At 38.4% G+C, this 20938-nt stretch overlaps 1 protein-coding gene across 5 annotated transcripts in view; it reads left to right on the top strand.

The window, feature by feature from the left end:
* OSBPL1A (oxysterol binding protein like 1A) overlaps positions 1–20938 on the top strand; it is a 213516-nt gene that overhangs the window by 62360 nt on the left and 130218 nt on the right. For 4 of the 5 annotated variants that reach the window (XM_033435290.2, XM_004273743.3, XM_049697555.1 and 1 more), the window contains exons 12-14: positions 4876–4974; positions 6416–6538; positions 10717–10798. In XM_033435290.2, the coding sequence (XP_033291181.1) occupies positions 4876–4974; positions 6416–6538; positions 10717–10798 (304 nt within the window). Of the gene's footprint in view, positions 1–4875; positions 4975–6415; positions 6539–10714; positions 10799–20938 lie in introns of those variants that run through there. The other variant, XM_049697557.1, reaches the window with a different exon arrangement.

A 20938-nucleotide genomic window follows, 5' to 3' on the forward strand; every position in this document is an offset into this window, starting at 1 on the left:
TAAGAGATGCATGTTCCAAAAACATTTATACAGAACTTTTACCATTTTGTTTGTGTATGTATATACGTATGTATGTGTATATATTCACACATAATGTATGCACATACATATCTGCATGTATAAGTGTAGGTGTGCGTGTATTTGTACATGGGTAAATCTGCAAAATGGACATTTTTCTGGTGGTAAAATTTAAAGCCTATATCAAAATTGGGATTTTTAGGTTCTGCATGTTCACTTCTGGCTGTTTTGCTTTTACCAGCCAGGACAAAGAATTTTTCCTCCTTTGAGATTAGCCTAAGACTGGAGCCTAGACATACTTTTTGCTTGCTGCTTCAAGTTCTTTAGGGTTTTCAACATGTCATGGCAGTGCACCCGCTCTTTGGACCACAGCCCCTGCCTTTCCGTGTGAACTCCCGGAGGACCAGCAGCGTCGCCCTTGGGCCGTCACAGGCTCAGTCACCTGCCCCTGCCCTCAGGCCTCCTTACACATGCCGGTCCCTTAGTGTTCTCACTCCCCTTCCTCCCTTCCCATGAGACCAGAGGGCCAGGGAACTGCTCTCTAGTCTTAGCCATCTAATCTTCTCGTTTCTTCTGTTGGTGCAGTCCTGGCCATTCTCTTCTGTTCCAGCTTTTGATTCATTTATTTAACACTAAGGTTTGTCTATCTTAAAATAAAAAATTAAACAAGTTGCTCCCTCACCCTTTTAAAATTTCCCGATTTTTAACTTCTTTAGAATTGATAGCTTCTGCTGTGTTATGCTTCACCTTGTTTTATAACTTTTGCTTCTTGTATAAGTGTCTACTTAGAGGCTACATTTATGAATCCATATTGATACAAGGTAACAGGCATTCAGTGACTCCTATGAGGCAGGCTCTGTTCACTTTCTAGATTCTTAAGGTAGAAGCTTAGGTTATTGATTTGAGACTTTTTTCTTTTCTAATACAGGTGTTTGCACCTATAAGTTTTGTTTAATTGTGGTAAAATACACATAACATAAAACCATCTTAACCATTTTTAAGTTCAGTAGCGTTAACTCTGTTCACTTTGTTGTACAGTAGGTCTCTAGAACTTTTTCATCTTGCAGAACTGAAACTCGATACTCATTGAATAGCGCCTCTCTATTTCCAGTCCCTCACCCCACTGGCAACCACCATTCTACTTTCTGTTTCTATGCTTTTGACTACTTTAGATCCCTCACATGAGTGGAATTGTACAGTATTTGTCTGGCTTATTTCACTTAGCATAATGTCCTCAAGGTTCATCCATGTTATAACATGTGACAGGATTTCTTTTTTTAAGGCTGAATAATATTCCATTGTTATGCATAGACCACATTTTCTTTATCCATTCCTCTATCAGTGGATGTTTTGAGTTGCTTCCGCCTTTTGGTCACTGTCAATGATGCTGCTATAAACATGGGAGTGAAAATGTCTCACCAAGATCCTGCTTTCATTTCTTCTGGATATATATACCTAGACGTGGAATTGGTGGGTCATATGGTAGTTCTATTTTTAATTTTTTAAGGAACTTCCATACTGTTTTCCATAACATCTGCGCCAGTTTACATTCATACCAATAGTGCTCCAATTTCTCCACATCCTCACCGCAACACTCTTTTCCTGTGGGTTTTGTTTGTTTGTTTGCCATTGTAATAGGTATGAAGTAGTATCTAATTGTAGTTTGATTTCCATTTCCCTGATGACTAGTGATGTTGACCATTTTTTCATGTACTTATTGACCATTTGTATGTTGTTTTTGGAGAAATGTCTGTTTAAATCTCTTGCCCATTTTTTAATCAGTTTTTTTTTCTTGTTGGTGTTGAGTTGTAGGAGTTCTCTGTATATGCTGGATATTAATCCCTTATCAGATAACGTGATTTGTACATATTGTCTCCAGTTTCATGGGTTGTCTTTTCACTCTGCTGATAATGTCCATGGATGCATAGAAGTTTTTATTTTTTATATAGTCCAGTTTATGTTTTTTCTTTTGTCACTTGCGCTGTTGTATCACATCCAGGAAACCACTGCCAAGTCCAATGCCATGAAGCTTTCTTCCCAAGTTTTCTTACAAGAGTTTTTATAGTTTTAGATCTGACACTGAGGCATCGGTTTCTCCTGAGGCCTTTCTCCTTGGCTTGCAGGTGGCGGCCTCCTTGCTTTGTCCTCACGTGACTTTTTCTCTGTGTGCAGGCATCCCTGCTTTCTCTTCCTCTCCTTGTAAGGACAGCAGTCATACTGGATTAGAGTTCCACGATATGATCTCATTTTACCTTAATTACCTCTTATAAAAGCCCTATCTCCAAATGTAGTTTCATTGGGGATTAGGGCTTGAACATCTGAAGCCCTTAATCTGGTTGAGTAAGTTCTTTTCCTTTCCTAGTTTACTGAGATCCCTCATTATGAAAATCTGTTGAATTTTATTAAATGCTATTTTCCATGTTATGGAAATGATCATATGGTTTTACTCATTCTATTAATGTGATTAGTTGTATTGATAGACTTTAGGGTGTTAAAGTCAGTCTTATTGCTGGGACAAATCCCAGTTGGTTATGATAAATTACCATTTTAATATATTGTTCGTTAATATTTTGTTAAGAATTTTTGCTTTTTTGTTCATGCTGGATATTGGTTTATATTTCTCCTTTGATATTTTTTCTGGTTTCATATAATGAATTGGAAAATGTTCCGTTTCAGTTTTCTAGGAGAGTTTGTATAGGATTAGGTTACTGCTTCCTTAAATGCTTGATAGAATTCACCTGTGAAGTCACATGGGCCAGGAGGTTTTAGTGCAGGGGTGGGGGAGGATTGTAGTTACAAATTTAATTTCTTCCATTGCTATAGGGCTATTCACATTTTCTGTTTCTTTTTCAGTTGGTGTTTGTAATTTTTGCCTTTCAAGAAAGTTGTCCATTTTCTTCTGGGTTATAAAACTTAGGGTTAGTAATATTCCCGTATTGTGTTTTTAATGTCTGTGTGGTAGGTAGTGTTATATGCTCTTTTACTTTTTATATTGGTAATCTGTGTTTTCCTTTTTTTCCTGGATCAGTCTGTCTAGCACTTTATCAGTTTTATTGATCCTTTCGAAGAACCAGCTCTTGATTTCATTGAAATATTTCTCTTGTTTTTGCTATTTCATTGATTTTTTAATTCATTTAAAATAATTTCTCCATGTGTTGGGCTTGCTTTGCTCTTTTATAGTTTCTTAAGTTGAAGCTTAGATTATTCAAATTATCATCCAGTTCAAAATATTTTCTAATTCCTATTATGATTTCTTCTTTGAACCAGTGAATGTTTAGAAGTGTGTTGTTAAATTTCCAAATAATTGGGGTTTTCCTAATTACTGTGCTTTTGATTTATAATGTAATTCCATTTTGGTCATTGAACATTTTCGATATGATTTCCGTCTTGTCAAATTTATTGAGACTTGCTTGATGACTACATACGGATTATCCTAGAGAATGCACTGGAAAATAATGTGTATTTTGCTATTGTTGGGGGTCATGTCCTATAAACATTCAGTCATGATGGTTGATAGTGTTGTTCAGATCTTCTGTGTCTTTGCTGCCTTTTTTTTTTTTCTAATTGTATCAATTGCTGAGAGAAGGGTGTTTAAATCTCCAACTATGCTTGTAGAATTATGTATTTCTCACTCTGTTACTGATCACATACAGATTTATGATTGTTGTCTTCCTGATTAATTAACCCTTTTAGCATTATGTGGTGGTCCTCTTTATCTCCTGTAATAATGCATTTTGTTTTGAAATCTATTTTGCTTGATACTAATATAACCACTCAGGCTTTCTTATGGTTACTGTTTGCATAGTATCTCTTTTTCTATCTAGTTACTTTCAACCTAGCTGTATCTTTATATTTATCTTCTGTCTCTTGTAGATAGTATATATTTGGGTCCCTATTAACCATTCTGACATTTTTTGCCTTTTAATTAGATTTCTTTTGAGAATGTGGTCCACTTTTTTACTTCATATGTCAAGTAATTTTGGATTGTATCCTTAATGTTAAGTTCTGGAGATCCTGGATTCTTTATTTTTCTCCATTAAATGTGATTTCCGTTGTTTTAGGTCATTTTCTTGGCTGGGTTTGTATTGTAAACTCTGTTTCTTGGATGGCAGCTCTGGTCTGTATTTCAGTGACTGCTTGGAATCTATTTTGTGCATCAGTAAGAGATGTGAAAAGACAGAGTTTGGGATTCCCATCTCTGTCTCTTTCCATTGGGTGACTCCCCTACTCTCTTTAGTATTTATGGCTGCCCAGCTCTGCTTTTTTAATTTCCAAAGACAGACTGTTGTCCAGGTATGCCCTTGCTGCTGTCGTGTCACCCTCGGGGACTGTACTAGTTCCAGGTGAACAATCTTGGGGGTGGGAGCTTGCTTGCAAAGCTCCTCGTTTCCTTTCCTCCAAGGCAACTTGCTCTCCCGTCGAGTCAGCCAGCTCTTGTTCACACTCCAGCTCTTCCTTTTCTACTTCTCATGCTTTTACACTCACTTCAAACATTTTCTATACTCAGCTCAAACAAAAGTTTCAGGAGAGTGGCATGAATAAGAAATTGGAGTTCTTGTATTTAAAGGACTTTATAGCCCAAGCGCATGCTGTGTTATATTTAATAGGATAAAAGGAAAACTACATACCTAGTGGACTATCTATTAGTATTTACTATGATTAAGAATATGAAAGCCAGATTTGATGTAGGTAAGCTACAGTGCATTTGATACTCCCAATGTATCAATTTTTCTCAGTATTTTAAATGTTCGCTCGGGTATTATCACGTTAATATTGTTAATTTTATGTATAGATAATTTTAGGGTTTTGTTTTATGGGCATGAATGATGTTGTCTTACTGACTTCTTTATATCCAAGGTAAAACCCACTGATAGCTGCCTCTTCTTTATTAAATGCTTCGATGACACTGTTCATGGCTTCAGGGTTCCTAAGAATAGCTTTCAGCAGACAAGAGAGGTAATTTTATGGATTCGTTTATCTTTCATAAAACGTAACATTTAAGAACATGAAGAATGTAAGGTAGGCTCAATGTTAACATCTAACATCTTGTTGATGGTACCTTTTTAACGGGAGTGATTATATGAAACTTTTGAAATTCGGCTTAGGAATTAATTCCTTATCAACATGTACCTGCAGGTATTTTCTGTTCTTCTTTTTTAAAAAATTTTGCTTCTGTGAATGTAAGAGGCCCTTATTAGTTTTGGAAGAAAGCCTCAATGATTATTTAGTCTACCCCCGAATTTATAGGTGAGGAGAACTGAAGAGTCTTAAGATTGAAGTGACCTCTCAAGCTCGTGCAGCTTGCAAGTAACAGAACCTGGCTCCAGCCCGGGTGTTCTGATGTATTACAGTGTAGACTCAGCCTTTCTTTGTGGTAAACTGAACAGTAGCAGCAAGCAAGACATTGGGATTGATGTGACGGAAATTCATTGTGTAGTTATTTAATGGAGACTCCATATCCCTTGAGATCAAAGCAATATTCGTAGACTTACCTTGTTTTTTGTAAATTATGTAAGGGGTTAAAAAGGATCTCTTTTCCAGAGCGGTTAACTTTGGCCTTGCAGAGAACCCTAAACAATACAAAACGTGACTGTCCCAAAATTTCATAAAAGGGTAAGAATTGACCCTGAAAAATGCTGCAAGAAATGAGGTAGAAGTAAGACAGGTATTTTTAGGGCAAACATTCCATCTTTTTGTGAAATCACTAATTTTTAAAGATATTTATTATTTATTTATTTATCTGTTTATTTTGGCTGCACCGGGTCTTCTTTGCGGCATGCGGGATCTTTAGATGCAACACGCAGACTTCTTAGTTGTGGCACACAGACTTCTTAGTTGCGGCATGCACGCGGGATCTAGTTCCCTGACCCGGGATCCAACCCGTGCCCCCTGCGTTGGTAGTGGGGAGTCTTACCCACTGGATCACCAGGGAAGTCCCACTAATTTTTTAAAAACATAGTAAAAGTTAAAGCATCAGAGTAATTGCTGGCTCTCTTAAAATGGTCTGAGTGTCTTGTGCTTATGGCAAGTTGGTAAATTGTTTCTGGATGCATCTTATACAGTAACTTATTCAACAGTGTTGAGAACCTATAATTCTAAGTGCAAGATTCTCCACCCATTGTTTAGTTTTTATAATGTGTTTCAGTATTAATATGAATGAATATGTAAACTTATAGATGGTATTTTTTAAAGTATTGGGAAAATTTTTTATCCAGACGTGTCATGGACAAGAGACCTGCATCATTATTTTGTTGTTGGGAATTTTTTGTTTTGTTTTTTTGAGGCCGTAATATTTTTTTTTCTCCATGTACATTTTATTCTTCCCAGATTGTTGTAATAATATCTGTTTTGAGTAAAAATGTGTTTTACTTTTATTTAAATCCTTGTATTATTTCAGGACTGGCTGGAAGCAATAGAAGAGCATTCTGCTTACAGCACTCACTACTGTTCCCAGGACCAGTTGACTGATGATGAAGAGGAAGATGCAGTTTCTGCTGTAGACTTGAAGGAATCCTTAGAGGTAAATAGGAAAACCTGACCTGTATACCTAACTGTATCACTCAGGTTTTACCAAGAATTTTTTTTTTTTTTAAAATATGAGGTTTTGAAATTAAGATTTCTCACAGCAGTAGAAGTAGTATTTCAGAAATAAAAATTGGAAGAGAAATTTAAGCAAGTATTGGTACAGAACTTCACTGTCCAATACGATAGCTACTAGATACATTTACATTTAAATGAACTGGAGTTAAATGAAAAACTCATTTCCTCATTTTAACTAGCCACATTTCAAGTGCTCAGTAGTTACATGTGGTTATCACCTTCGACAGTGCCGATATAGAATGTTTTCATCGTTGCAGAAAGTTCTGTTGGATCAAGTTGGGGTAGGCTCTTACCTTTGAGGGGGCACTAGGAGAGTGGGGTTTTTCTGTTGACGACATCTTGATTCTTATAGGCTCTGAACTGTACCTGTGTTATAAGAAATAATGAGCAGATGATGCTAAATTTAAACCAAATGAGAAAGTAATATCAGACTTTCCTGACTGAAGAAGAAATGATTTCTAATTAAAGTGAATGTGCAGAAAGATGAGTGTACATCAACTCAAAGCTGATAGAGTGGTACACCCATACAAGAATCAGGCAGATTTATATATATATTGATATAGTTAAGATTTATAGCTAAGTGAAAAGGGCAAGGTGTTAAATGGTGTATCTGATATGCTTCTGCATGGCAGAAAGAAAGCAGGGATGTACACACACATTTGTATAGGTTAGATCATCCCAGGAAAGATGAGAAATTATAGCAGTTGTTGCTTTGAGACTGGGAAAGGGGGAAAACAGGGACTCTAGGACTGACAAGTACGTGAGGGAGAGTTGCCTTTCTCCGTGTATTGTGTTTCTTTTTTCTTTCTTTTTTTTAAACTTTGTGTAGATAACTAATGCAAAATACAACATTAAGAAAATTACAAATCACCAGGTACCAAAAACAATCAGTGTGGTGTGGACTGGCTTAGATTGAGGGAAGATGGAGTGTGGGGTTATTCTTGAAGTGGATTTGGCTGGAGTTAGGAAGATTTGGAGATGAGTACAGGACACCAGTACTCGCAATGCTGGCTGTTTTCTGCAGAGGAAAGTTATCAGGGTTTTACAACCATTATTTTTAAAGTTTAAATCACTATTATTAAGGTACAATTTTTATATAATAAAATGAGGGCATTTTAGTATCTTCAGTGTGATGTGTTTTGACAAATACCCTGTGTAACCACCACTCCTATCAAGGTGTAGAACATTTTTATCACCTCACAAAGCTCTCTGGTGCCCCATCCAGACAGTGCCCTCCACGCCATCTCAGGCAGCTGCTGATCTGCTCTGTCATCACAGCCATTGTCAGCTTTGCCCATTCTAGGATTCCATCTAACTGTAATCACATCATATGTGCTCTTTGGTGCCTATCATCTTTCACCTGCGATGTTGTGTGTATCATTAGTTTCTTTTTATTTCTGAGAAGGCCGTCTGCTTTGGTTTTTTTTTTTTTTTTTAAATTGAAGTATAGTTGATTTACAGTGTTGTGTTTCTGGTGTACATCAAAGTGATTCCGTTATACATATACATACACTCTTTTTCTTCTTTTCCATTATGGTTTACTACAGGATATTGAATACAGTTGCCTGTGCTGTACAGTAGGACCTTGTTGTTTATTTTATATGTGGTAGTCTGTATCTGCTAATGCTTCGGTTCTTAATTAACCAAATGTGGATTGTCTGTATGTGGCAGATAGGCTGGAATTAATGACCTCTCTCTCCTACCCTCTCCACTCCTCCCTAGATGCCCACCCCCTTGATATACATTTTTGAACTTTCTCATATGTCAGGGTTGATAAGGTAGTTAAACATCAACTTAAACAAAACCAACAGCGGAAGTCTGGGTGGGCAGAAGTAGCTGCAGGAGACCGGTGTCCTGACTGTGGCCCGGCTACTCAACCTGGGTGCCTCTGACGCTCTGCAGCCCAGGTCTGTGGGTGTGCTCCTGTTCTTGGGCTCTGTGCCAGATAACCTGGATTTAAAATACTGTCTCACTTCGGGTATTAGAACACTGCTCAAGTGGGATCTCATTTATGTAGTGTAAATAAAAATTAAAACCTAGGGAATTCCCTGGCAGTCCAGCGGTTAGGAGTCCATGCTTCCACTGCACAGGGGCACAGATTTGATCCTGGTCAGGGAACCAAGATCATCCCGCAAGCTGCACGGCATGGCGAAGAAAAAAAAAAATTAAAACCTAGAAAAATTAAAACCTGACATAAGGTGCATGGCGTAGAAGTCAGTGAGACACCATGCTGGGATCTGCAAAGAATGTGTAAGCATTAACCTTCCTAATTAGAGTTTTAGGCTTTTGTAATATAACCAGTAGCTGCTACAAGGAAATGATAACAAATTGAAGAATGTGGTTTTAAAAAATTGTATTAATAACCCCTTTCTGAGTTTTTTGCATCAATTAAATGGCATTAATTGTTTAGAATAGACGACACACATTTGTACCCAACTATAAAACAGTATGTGTTGATCACATCTTCTCCAGCTGACCTATTGTAACTCTTAAATAAATTATGGATCAAGGGAACTTTTTTCAGTAACTCTCAGATATGCCAAGGGAAGATGAATGTAATAGTGTTTCTTATCTTTAACGGTAACCACAGGAACTATGATGTTGATCACAGATTCACAGTCTGCAAATGAAGCCAGTGCTTGCTTTTGTGCACCCAGCTAACTTTCACCATAGCAGAAAAAATAGAAAACAGCAGCATTGGCGCACCGTGCACATGGGCAGGGGTATTAAATATGTATAGAGTGAAAATGACAATTTTCTGTTAATAAATTATGAGTGGTAACATTTGGTTGTGCAGTGCATGTTTTCAGTGGTCCCCAGTTGACTTTTCTCCTGCCTTAAATGTGTATTTACAGGCTATGTCTGGAAAAATGATCCAGCATACAGTTTCTGTGGTGTTTCAAATTGCACAGTGTAGGTATTCTCCCTCTCCCTCTCCCCCCCAAAAAAGGTGAATTGCATTTTTATGTTGTTGGAGCTCTCAAAATAGAGTAATGTACGTTTTAAAGAGAACATTGCTTGTCCCTAGTGTGGTACCACGAGTAATTCTGCTGTGGTTGAGCTGAGCTTCAGAAGCACTGAAAAATTTATAAGGTGAAAAGCATGCGTACCTATATCACCTTGGCACTTAGGTCTGATTTAGGGGGAGCAAAAGTGTTTTGGGGATGAGTCAGTTGAGATGAGGAGTACCAAGTAGGGAAGATTCACAGGCTAAATGTATTACCCTGCCTACAACAATGTGAACCTAATATTGGTAAGGTCAGGGTTCTCAGAATATTTTCTTATTGCCGTAACCAACCAACTTTACAATGATGATTTTCTTGCTTCTTATTTTTGCTTCTTAGTTTCCTTTAAAGGGAAACTAAATAAAACTAACTTCAAAATTACATTGTTAATGCAATAAATTGTTTTATCTGATTTTTTCATTTTGGACTTCCAAATCTATACTAAGATGGGATGCAACTTACATCATGAAACTCTGTATTTATGTTTTGCTTTTAGGGATCTAAATATGTAGAAATTTCAAATTACAAGGAAAAATGAATGCTGTCCCTTATTTTTACAAGCTTTTACTTACTAAGAAGATGTCCTTATTGGTCTGATTATGTGAGGGCTGTGTGCACTTAGATTGCTGAACGAAAATCAGCTTGTGGTTTCCAAATGTTAGCACCATCTGGAGTTTTTAAGCAAAAGCAGTTTTTAAAATATATTCTTAATGGGTGCATTTTATAATTTCTCAATGAATGTAATCAAGGCTACTAAAAGTGTGAATAAATCAGAAATCTAACTCCTCAGATATATGTTGTGTAATGAGTTATTAGAAGTAATTACTGCAGTTGTATGGAACATGCTTGGCCTATTGAATGTATTTAAAATTTAGAGAGACTTATTTTTATTAATCTGTACGTGATTAACTAATGGTTATATTCAGTTTCTAAGGCAATTTTCTCTCACCTTTTTCTCTCTGTTAGGAATATGTCTCAATTATTACAGTGTATCAACCTATGAAGTAAAAGTTTTGATGGAAACATTAGAGCATATGTACTGTAAAAATCCTTTATTAGTTTAACTTTGTCGTCTTCTTTTTTCCTTTTCCAGAAAGCACAGATATGCCAGCAGAGACTAGACAGGGAAATTTCCAACTTTCTCAGAATGATTAAGGAGTGTGACGTGGCTAAAGGTAAAAAAGAAACACCCCACACCCCACTCTTGAACAACCCATTATCATAGATGTTCACCCTTTGGTTGACTATACAGTTTAGATAATTTTGGGGTTTGAATTCAGAATTGTATTTAAAAAAGTTAAAGTTAACCTTTTGGGGCTGTGAATTCGTTTTGGCTACGTAGTGAGACTGTTTATGAATCCCAGAAGACTTGGATTTTGTGGTCAAATTGTCTTGGGTTTGAATCCTTGTTCTGCCACTTATTAGTTGTTACTTTTGAGCAGAACATTTAATTTCTCTGAGCCTTGTTTTCCCTATCTATAAAATGAAGCGGTTGGTAGTCTTTTGCCATTCTGTGAATGTATGTGTGAATTCGTCTAATTATTAATCTCCCTTTCAAAGGTAATTTTTTGTGCCTTTACTCTCCTTTAGTTATGAATTATCAGGAGTTAATTATAAATACTCCAAAAATCAAAATACAATCCAATACAAAATACAAAATCCCAATATAAAATCAAATACACAAATTAGGTTTTGAGAAAAAATTATTGATTACTTTATAAATTAAACAGTTATCATGTTCCTTAGACTTAAGACTCTTAACAGTTGCTTTAGACTTTAGCTATGATGTGTTTATAAATAACTCCACTAAAATATAATCAGCTGAGTTGTCTATGAGTTTATGATTAACTACTGATTTTAATCATGATCTAGTTTATGTGTGCCCAGGGAATGTGAAGAAATGTTAATATTAGAGTAAACTGAACATAAATGTTCTGTATCTGTCCAGGTATACCTTGGGCATCCCTTTACTTCAGTTCAACAAACACGTATTTATATGAGTGATGATAGCTTTGGGAAGGACAGCAGTCAAGTCATTTTGATTATTAATTGCAAGCAAGAATATTTTATTACTTAAGGCTCTTCATCCTCAATGGGCTTTTTAAATAATAACGGCTTCATTAGACATAATTCACATAAGCCTAGAATTCACCTATGTGGAGTATACCATTCAGTGGCTTTTAGTATATTCACAGAGCTATGCAACTGTGACCATCAATGGGCTTTTAAAATACCATCCTCACCAAAAACCATCAAAACTAAGCAGAGATAATAACAACATTTAAAAGATACAGAAACTGTACAGAGTGAGATGAAATATAAGGATTAATTTCTTTGACTTGGACCAAAGAAAGAAATTATATGAGAACTACAACCAAATTACATTGTTTTTTTCTTTTAAACCTTGAGTCAGATCTCTTGGTTCAGATCATTGGTATGACATGTCACTCATAAATGATGGCATGCATCATTTGTGCTCTTAGAGACATACATGATACTCAGTACCGCAAGAGTGATTTCATTTTGGACATTGTCATCTGGGAAACTTTGAAATATCTGACTGTGATCTGACAATTCTATTTCATATATCTACAGTAAAAGTCAGTGGGTTTTAAACAATTATGTATAGAAATTATGTTCAGAAATTATAGATGTTATTTTCTGAAAGATTGGTGTAGATAAATAAAACTACATTTTATGTAAATACTAAGTAAATAGGGTTGAGAATTTCATGAATGGAATTGGAGTTTTGAAGGTAACTGAGTCTGCTCTTAATGCCAAGGGATTGTGCAGAATAATCTTGTACCATGTGTTTTATTAAAGGAAGCTGATAGATACACATCCTGTTCCAAACTGCCTACATAGTTTGCCAGTGACTTCTCAAGATGAAAAACTAAAGTGTTTGTGGGCAGAGTCCAGTTCTTGTGGTTGAAATTGTTAGCTGTCTTACATTTTAGTATGAAACTATATGAACATGAACTTTAAGACTCAACGCCCTTCTTCCTTATTGCGTCTTCTGCAGTACCTGTTCTGCTCTGCACCACCTCAATCCAAATCACTGCAGCAGCCTGTCCTTTAGTCTCCCTGCCTTTGGGAACCTCCTGCATTCCATCCTTAAAGGGAATTGAATCGGAAGCCTTTCAGGAACTCTTCCAACTCAAATTCTGTGAAATACTGCATTATTGCTGCCAGATTAATTTTAGTTACTTTAAAAAAAAATTATTATAAATTTTTTTTTTTCTGTTGAGAAAATCTTTTAAGTGTCCTTGAAACTACAGAATAAAATGCAAAACTCTTTATCCTGGCATTTAAGGACCTTCATAGCCCGATCACAAACTGATTTTTTTAGCTTTATTTACAATTCTTCTCCCCTGTGACCCCCGTAAACACTTTTGACCACACACTGTGTCTTTGGTCTGAAATGTCCTCTATTAAAATAATGCTTTTGTTTTCATGAGTGGACCTTAAACCTAAGTTCTGCCTGGATTAATGACAAATTTATGTATCTGACATCGGCAACACATCATTCAAGGTGCAAAGAATGCTGTTTTGAAATCTCTATTATTTTATCTTTACCAAAAGCCTGGTTGCGAAAACAAATAAAATCACTCAAACTTATAAAACTTTTGGAAGACATCCTGAAAGCCATGCAGTCAATCTGTTCTCCCCGACAACCTTAAATTTACCCTTAGGTGTAGCAGCCAGGTTTTGACTATTATAAATGATGTTGTATTGTGTATTTATATTTAATCACATCACTTTATTACCATAGGATTCTTGGAAGTGGGATTAATGGGTGAAAGTATATTAACATTTTTGAGCCTATTGATATATACTGCTAAGTTACTTCCCAAAAAAGATGTATTACTTTACATGCCAAGTTTAATGCATGCACTTTATTGCATGTTGCTAAGTGTATATAGTAAATCCCTGGTTAAAGACATTTGCATGTTTTCAGTTATCTAAAAGAAGAAAATCTTAAAAGGAAAAGCACTTTTATTCAACCCACTTAACACTCGCCTCAAAATTCTAGGCTTTGAGTAAATATTCTTATCACCACCTTCACTGTTGCCACCCCAGTCCAAGCCACCCTCGTCTCCTACATGCACTATTAAAACAGCCTCCTGACTCAGATCCCACCCTTGTGCCTACAGTCCCTGCCCCAGGGATCTTTCTAAAGCATCAGTGGGTTGATGTCCTTTGCTCAGAACATGCATTTGCTTCCAGGTCTTCTCACTTCGAGTGAAAGACAGAGTCCTTCCCTACCTGCCTCTCTCCAGCCTCCCTGGCCTTCTTGCTGTCCCTCGAAGCTGCCTTGGGCCTGGTGGGTGTTCTGGCACCTCTGCCTGTAAGGCTTTACTCCAGGGTTCGCCCTCCCTCCCCAGGTCTCTACTCCAGCAGAACCTTCCGACTGAGGCCCTTTCTTGCTGCCTGCACTGGTTTGCTCCTCCACGGCTGTTCTCTGCCCTGCTTGGTGCCCTGGGCCCATGATCACTGTCGACTTTAGGAGTATTACTAGGGCTTCTTTGCTCTTGGCCCTCTGATTGGGTCCAGCAAATGGGAGGTCCTGTGTGGAGATGGGTGGAGGGGTGGGAGGAGGAGGAGGTCGGGGTTACCCCGCTCCCTCCTGCAAGCTGTGGTCTAACCCTGCTGCTGGGCTCCACCCGGCCCAGGGCCCCATTCTGTGACTCCAGCTCCTCCTGTGCCTTCATTTGGCCCCGCTGTCCCAGGGTAGTAACTGTGCTGCATGCCTCTCTGTTAGTTCGCTCAGGCTCATCGTTGTGCGTCATCTATTTGTAAAATTCCTTTCAGTTACACTTTGACTTTGCTGGCTCTTCCTGCCAGGACATTACTGATGCCAAGTCCCAGCTAAACTTCCAGCTCCAGCACTGGCTCTCCCCTTCCTTGTGTTATTCTTCTCTTTGTCACTCATCAACCTTCCTATATATGTGTGTGGAGTTGATTGTCTGCCTCTCCTTTTGGAATATAAACTCCACGAAGGGAGGAACTTTGGTCTGTTTTATTCACCGATTATCCTCAGCTCCTAAACAGTGCACGGCATGTGGTAGGTGCTTGTACTCGCTTGCCTCTTTCTCCCCCTCTCCTTCCTACCCATCCTCCCCTCCCATCCACACACACACACACACACACACACACACACACACACGCACGCATTGTGAGTGAATAAAATGAATAATGTATTTAGCTAATAAATTTATAACTTATTTCTGTTGAACTCAGGGAGAAACAAGTACTGCATTTGTTCTGTCAAGTTAATGAGTGAACAGATTGTACAATTCGGTGAGACCTTCTAGAGACAAAACAAATTGGGGAAGAAGCTGTCCACACTGGAGAGCGTTTTGCATTCTTTTACCAATAGGGGTTCCGCAGTCAGTGCCATTGGTTTTTATATCCTACTCTTCTCCCATGGATTCAGTGTTTTTCCTGAGGCAGACTTGTGAGTAGTTCTTTCACTGAGGATCTGTGGGTGGTAGAATTTCTCTCTCATGTAAATCTTTTTTTTTTTTACCCCCACTGGGTTACAGTTACCGTCCATTAGCATTTTGAAGATGTGATTCCAAGTTCTTCTGGCTTCTGATATTCTAATGATGATTATTTGGTGAACAGTCTTTTTTTTTTTCTTTTTATGTTCACTTACGGCTTTTCAAAGATCTCCACTTTGTCTTTGGTGTTTTGCAGTTTTAATCTGTCTTGATATCTGCTGCTTGAGGTGGTTTTTAATTCAAAGACTCATTCGTTCTTTCTTCAATCTGGGAAAGTTCTTCACCGTTCTCTCCTCACACTGTGCTTCTTCATCCGTTCTGCTGAAACTCCTCGTGGGTATGTGTGGAACCTTCTTATTTACTCCCCACCTCTTAGTTCCTCATTCTCTTTCTGTTTTTCTGTTACATTCTGAGCAGTTTCCTCAGATCTGTTTTCTAGTTTCAGTTTCTTTCTCAGTTCGATCTCTTTTGGCTGTTTAATCCTTTGACTTTCTAATCCTAATTGTATTTCGTAATTCTAGAAATTCTAGGTGCTGGTTTTAAAGTTTTAGTTTTTTCCATAGAAGCCTGCTCTTTCATGTTACATACATTTCGAACTTTATCTCTCATCATTTTAAGCGTGTAAAGTTAAAGCCCTTTTCAGCATGTTCTTACATCTCAAGTTGTTGTGGCTAACTGTCCCTTGGGATGGATTGTTTCCGTCACGGTGGATTTTAGCTTTTTATTGAGAGCTTGTTTTGTTCTGCCTCCTGGATTATGGAAGTGTCCCTGCACAGTAGTTCTGTGTCTGCTTCTGTTGATGTAATAGTTTTAAAATTGGATTGCATATCTAGATGCAGCATGAGCTAGGGATTTCTGGTTTTCATGATTCCCACCCACAGTACTAGGCAGAAGATGCCCTTCTTCACTGCTTCCCTGAGCCCATTTCTGCTTTCACTGGGGGTCAAGGCCTTGCTCTGCTTGGTGAGGCCAGAGCCACATCTCCCCCTCATGTAGGTGTGAAGGCGCAGCTTTCAGCCCCTGCTTTACGTCCCAGCTGACCTCTGGCACCCCTGTGCTTGGCCTTCCCTACCATGCCCTCACTGGCATGCGCCTCTTCCGTCAGCCTTGACTTTTCGGTGGGTTTCCAGCATATCTGGGATTTTGTTCCTTCAAACTCTGCTATATATTATTTAATTATTATTATTTTATCAGCATCTTTATGGGTTGGGGTTAGAGGGATGTTTCTCCATCGACTTAGTAAGCCAGGTACCACAAGTGTCCCATGCACTTTCTAATGTAAAATATATCAGTAATCCACAAATTGTATCGTCTAGAATAACAGCAGCCACATACAGCCTTTTTTTGTGCATTGTTCTGTATACTTTGCATGTATTAACTCTTTTATTCCTTATAACAACTCAGTGTTAGCACATAACAACTATTATGTCCATTTTATAAATAAGCTAACAGGGACACAGAGAGCTTAGGTAACTTGTCTTAGGTCACACAGCTAGTAAAAAACCAGACAGTGTGTGCCCCTGGGCACCCTGGCTCTAGAGACTGCTCTTAGAAAATAATGAGTCTGGACTAAATGGAGAAATCTATATTTACTCCTGAACTTTTGATCTATGAGCTAGAAAAGGTTTTTCATTTTCATCCCTAGATCTACATCTACAGTGAAAGGTAGAATTTGTTGAGGACAGTCCCTTGGCTGCTGTAGTTGAGGTGCTGTTCAAATCCTTACAGTCTCCCGTTCAGAAGTTCGAGGGGACGGTGGGATCGATGCAAGGCTGACGTTTCCAGCTCGCAACAAAGAAATCCTCTTTATTTTTCCTGTCAATTTTTTCTTCTCTTTTCTCGTCCCGAGGTTCTTTCTGGTATTTTTCATCTGAAAGAACACATGACCGTTTGATACAATTTCCTGAGCCCAAACCTTGGAGTCATCTTAACCTTGGAGCGCATCCTTCCTGCGCAGCACGTTCTGTGTCTCCTTTGTCTCTCCATTGTCCCCTTCTCTGTCCCCCCGTCAGTACACTGACGTAGGCCACAGCCGTCCTGCCTGTAGGTTGCAGCCCCTCTTGCCTGGCCATGCTGCCTCCAGGGAGTGGTCCACGGTGTGGTTTGAGAGGGGCCTCTAGAGACAGATCAGGCCTTGTGGCCTCCAGTGTCTCAGGGTAATTGCACTCTACCTTGACCTGTGTCTGCTCGCATCAACAGTCTCACCTCTCACCTCTTCCTTCCTCTTAGTGTTCAGTAGCACTGAACTCTTCTCATGCTTTAGGGTCTTGCTCCCATTGTGTGAAGTACTAGCTTTTCCTCATCTTTTAAGTGTAGCTTCTAGAAACTTCTTGGCTTCTCTAAGATGGGCCTAAGTGTTCTTACTATGTGTTTCCAAACCACCCTCCACTTTCCCTGTCATGGCACTAATCCCCTTTACTGTAGCACTTTGTGTTTCCATCTTCCCCTCTGGACAGACCCAGCCTCCTCAGGTCTCAGAAGGGGCGGGAAGAGCAAGCAGAGCTCAGGCCACCACAGCTGCTCCTGCCCAGGTCTGTCATACAGGGCACTGGCGAGGGAGCTGCTGTCCTGGGTCCAGGCTTCCTTTCAGACAGCCAGGTTGAGGAGTCAAATAGAGATGCAAAGAGGTTATGAAACTAAGTGATTTATTACTCGTATTTATTTTGCCCAGTCTATAGGAGAAAACATCATCAAATTCTCTCACTCTTCACCTTATTTGTTGGGGCACAGACCCTACTAGTGCCTCTCTCTTGACTTTGCTGGAGACAGAGCTCCCTGGGTCACATGTGACTCTACCTGAATCCTTTGTTGACTGTTTTTTCTCACAAGATCACTACCACAAAGAAGGTTAGGAGCTCATTGCCAGGACAGTACAGTGAGGAGTGATGCAAATCCAATGATAGCCTTTATTTTTTCCTAATTAATTAATTGATTAATTTTTGGCTGCGTTGGGTCTTCATTGCTGTGTGCGGGCTTTCTCTAGTTGTGGCGAGCGGGGGCTGCTCTTCATTGCGGTGCACAGGCTTCTCATTACAGTGGCTTCTCTTGTCATGGAGCACGGGCTCTATGCATGCGGGCTCAGTAGTTGTGGCACTCAGGCTCAGTAGCTCTGGCTTGCAGGCTCAGTATTTGTGGCGCACGGGCTTAGTTGCTCCGCGGTGTGTGGGATCTTCCCGGATCAGAGCTCGAACCTGTGTCCCCTGCATTGACAGGCAGATTCTTAACCACTGCGCCACCAGGGAACTCCCCAGTCACAGCCTTTGATGGAGATTTTAATCAATAAGATCTTCCTCCTTGCCTCCCTTCACCTTTTTTTCTTATATATTTATTTATTTTTATTTTTTATTTATTTTTGGCTACGTTGGGTCTTTGTTGCTGTGTGTGGGCTTTCTCTAGTTGCAGGGAGTGGGGGCTGCTCTTCGTTGCAGTGCGCACGCTTCTCATTGCAGTGGCTTCTCTTGTTGCGGAGCACGGGCTGTAGGTGTGTGGGCTCAGTAGTTGTGGCTCTTGGGCTCTAGAGCACAGGCTCAGGAGTTGTGGTACACGGGCTTAGTTGTTCTGCGGCATGTGGGATCTTGCCGGACCAGGACTCAAACCCATGTCCCCTGCATTGGCAGGCGGATTCTTAATCACTGCACCACCAGGGAAGCCCTCCCTTCACTCTTATTTGCAAAAGAATGCAAAATACATTTCATAGTTCTGCTGGCTTCTTCCCTGCTTTGACCCCAAAAGGTCTTCCTAACTGGTACACTCTTTTCTAAAATTTTAAATTAATTCAATTTATTTTTTCCAACAAATATGTTTTTCCCTCTTACTATTCTAAAGACACCCTCTGATCAGTACTGTTCATTCAATAATAATTGTTTTATTTTCTGTTTTCCTTGCTAGACTGCAAGTTTTGTAAGGACAAAAACTGTTTCTCAGTTACTTACGCCCTATCTCCAGCACCTGGAGTGTAGTGCTTGCCACATGGTAGCCACTCGATAAATGGTAGATGCAAATCCTCTAACGAGTTCTCATAATTCTGAGACTCTCTTCCTCTCAGGACCAGTATTTTCAGTACTATCTGAAAATAATAGTTACAGATATTTTGGATATGTTCATTTTATTGGGCATTGTATTTAACAATAAAAAAGCATATTCTTCAAGATCAGGCTCAAATCCCATTACTTTTATCAAACTTCACTTTATTACTGCATCCCATAATGGTAACACTTTTCTCTGAATATGTAACATTTTTTATGTATGTACAATTTGTTTGCTATTTATATCTTATAACATCCCTTTTATTATCTTCTTATTCTTATTTACCTCATGCTTTAACTCATTTAACACATGCTGTTCTGAGCTATATATTTTATACTTCTGTTGCAACTAGTGCTAAGTTGTATAGATGTAGACATACAGATCGAATGGTCAGTGGTACTTGTTTAGTGGGTGACTGATTTCAAGCTAATCATCTTAATTTGAACAAGAAACAGATAAATTTATATTCTTACATCTTATATAACGTTACCAATCTCGATTTTTTTTTAAGTTACGGCTTTATGTAGTAGAAGTTTTCTAGAAGAATAGTTGATTTTTATGTGCAGACATCTTTTTCTCCATTTTGAGGAGAGAGTACTGATTTTCTTGAGGCATTTATATAATTCCAATTACAAGATAACTTTAAAAACACCTCTTCTCATGCAGGTTAGATCATGTCTCTCATGCACGTAGTCAGATGCACTGCACTTTTTCCACCACAAGAGAGAAATTGTCTTATTTTGATATTTTCTTTATTTCCTATGACCTTAGCTTTGTCACTAGATAGTTTTGGGACTGTTTATTCTCTCTGCTGTTTGTGTTTACTTTAAAAAAAAAAAACACACACACTTAAGGCAGCACTGTTCCCAGAAGGACTAGGTAGAGGAAATGAAAAGCCATTCATCCAGTTTATTTTTTTTTAAATATCTTATCCCCAGTGATAGAAATATTTGAGTGAATGTTGAAAAACAAGCAAACTATATTTTCTTATGCCTCAAGTAAAAAGAAAATGTAGTTTTAAATAATTTATCGATCTGCCCTAATTAGCCAACCTGTAGTAATATAAATGAAAATGTTTGTATCTTATATATTTTTACACTAAAATACAGTAATTCTTTTGATGTAAAATTAAATAATCCAGAACTATTTGGATTTTCTATGTAAGCCATGGGAATAAAATATTTTTATTATTTTCCTTAGTCTTTTAACATTTGAGTCTTTTCTTTGTACAAAGTTCAGTGCATGGTATTTGGGGGCTTAAAGAGGTTTAGAGTTTACCGAGGGTAGCAGAGATTCAGCATACGTACTACCCATATTCTCTATTACAAGTGGATGTGGCTACTTTTGGAGTCCAGGAGGAGAGGTCACATCCCACAGTGATATTTAAGGATGGCTCAATGGGGAGGATAGCATTTAAACTTGGCCTTGAAAAAAAAAGTTTTAGTTAAGTGGGGAAACTTCTGAATATGATTAATTATTATTTCCATTATTCACGGAAGATGGAACATCTTTAACAAAGGTTTAGAAGCAGTAAAATATAATAGGTTAATATTTCTAGGAAAACAAAGAGTTCCAGGAAAACCGTCTGGCTGAAGCTGACTGTTTATGGAACGATTTAAATGTTAGTCTAAGGAGTGTGGACTTTTTCTATATAAATAGAACAATGGAAGTTTTCTGTGTTAGGGTTTAGTTTGTTAACAACAAGAAACAAGCTCTTCCCCACTAGTTTTAAAACTTACCCAATTAAAAATTGTACAGTGTAATCATGAAAACGACAGATGGTGA

Source organism: Orcinus orca, chromosome 15 (genome assembly GCF_937001465.1).
Source record: "Orcinus orca chromosome 15, mOrcOrc1.1, whole genome shotgun sequence".
NCBI lineage: Eukaryota > Metazoa > Chordata > Mammalia > Artiodactyla > Delphinidae > Orcinus > Orcinus orca.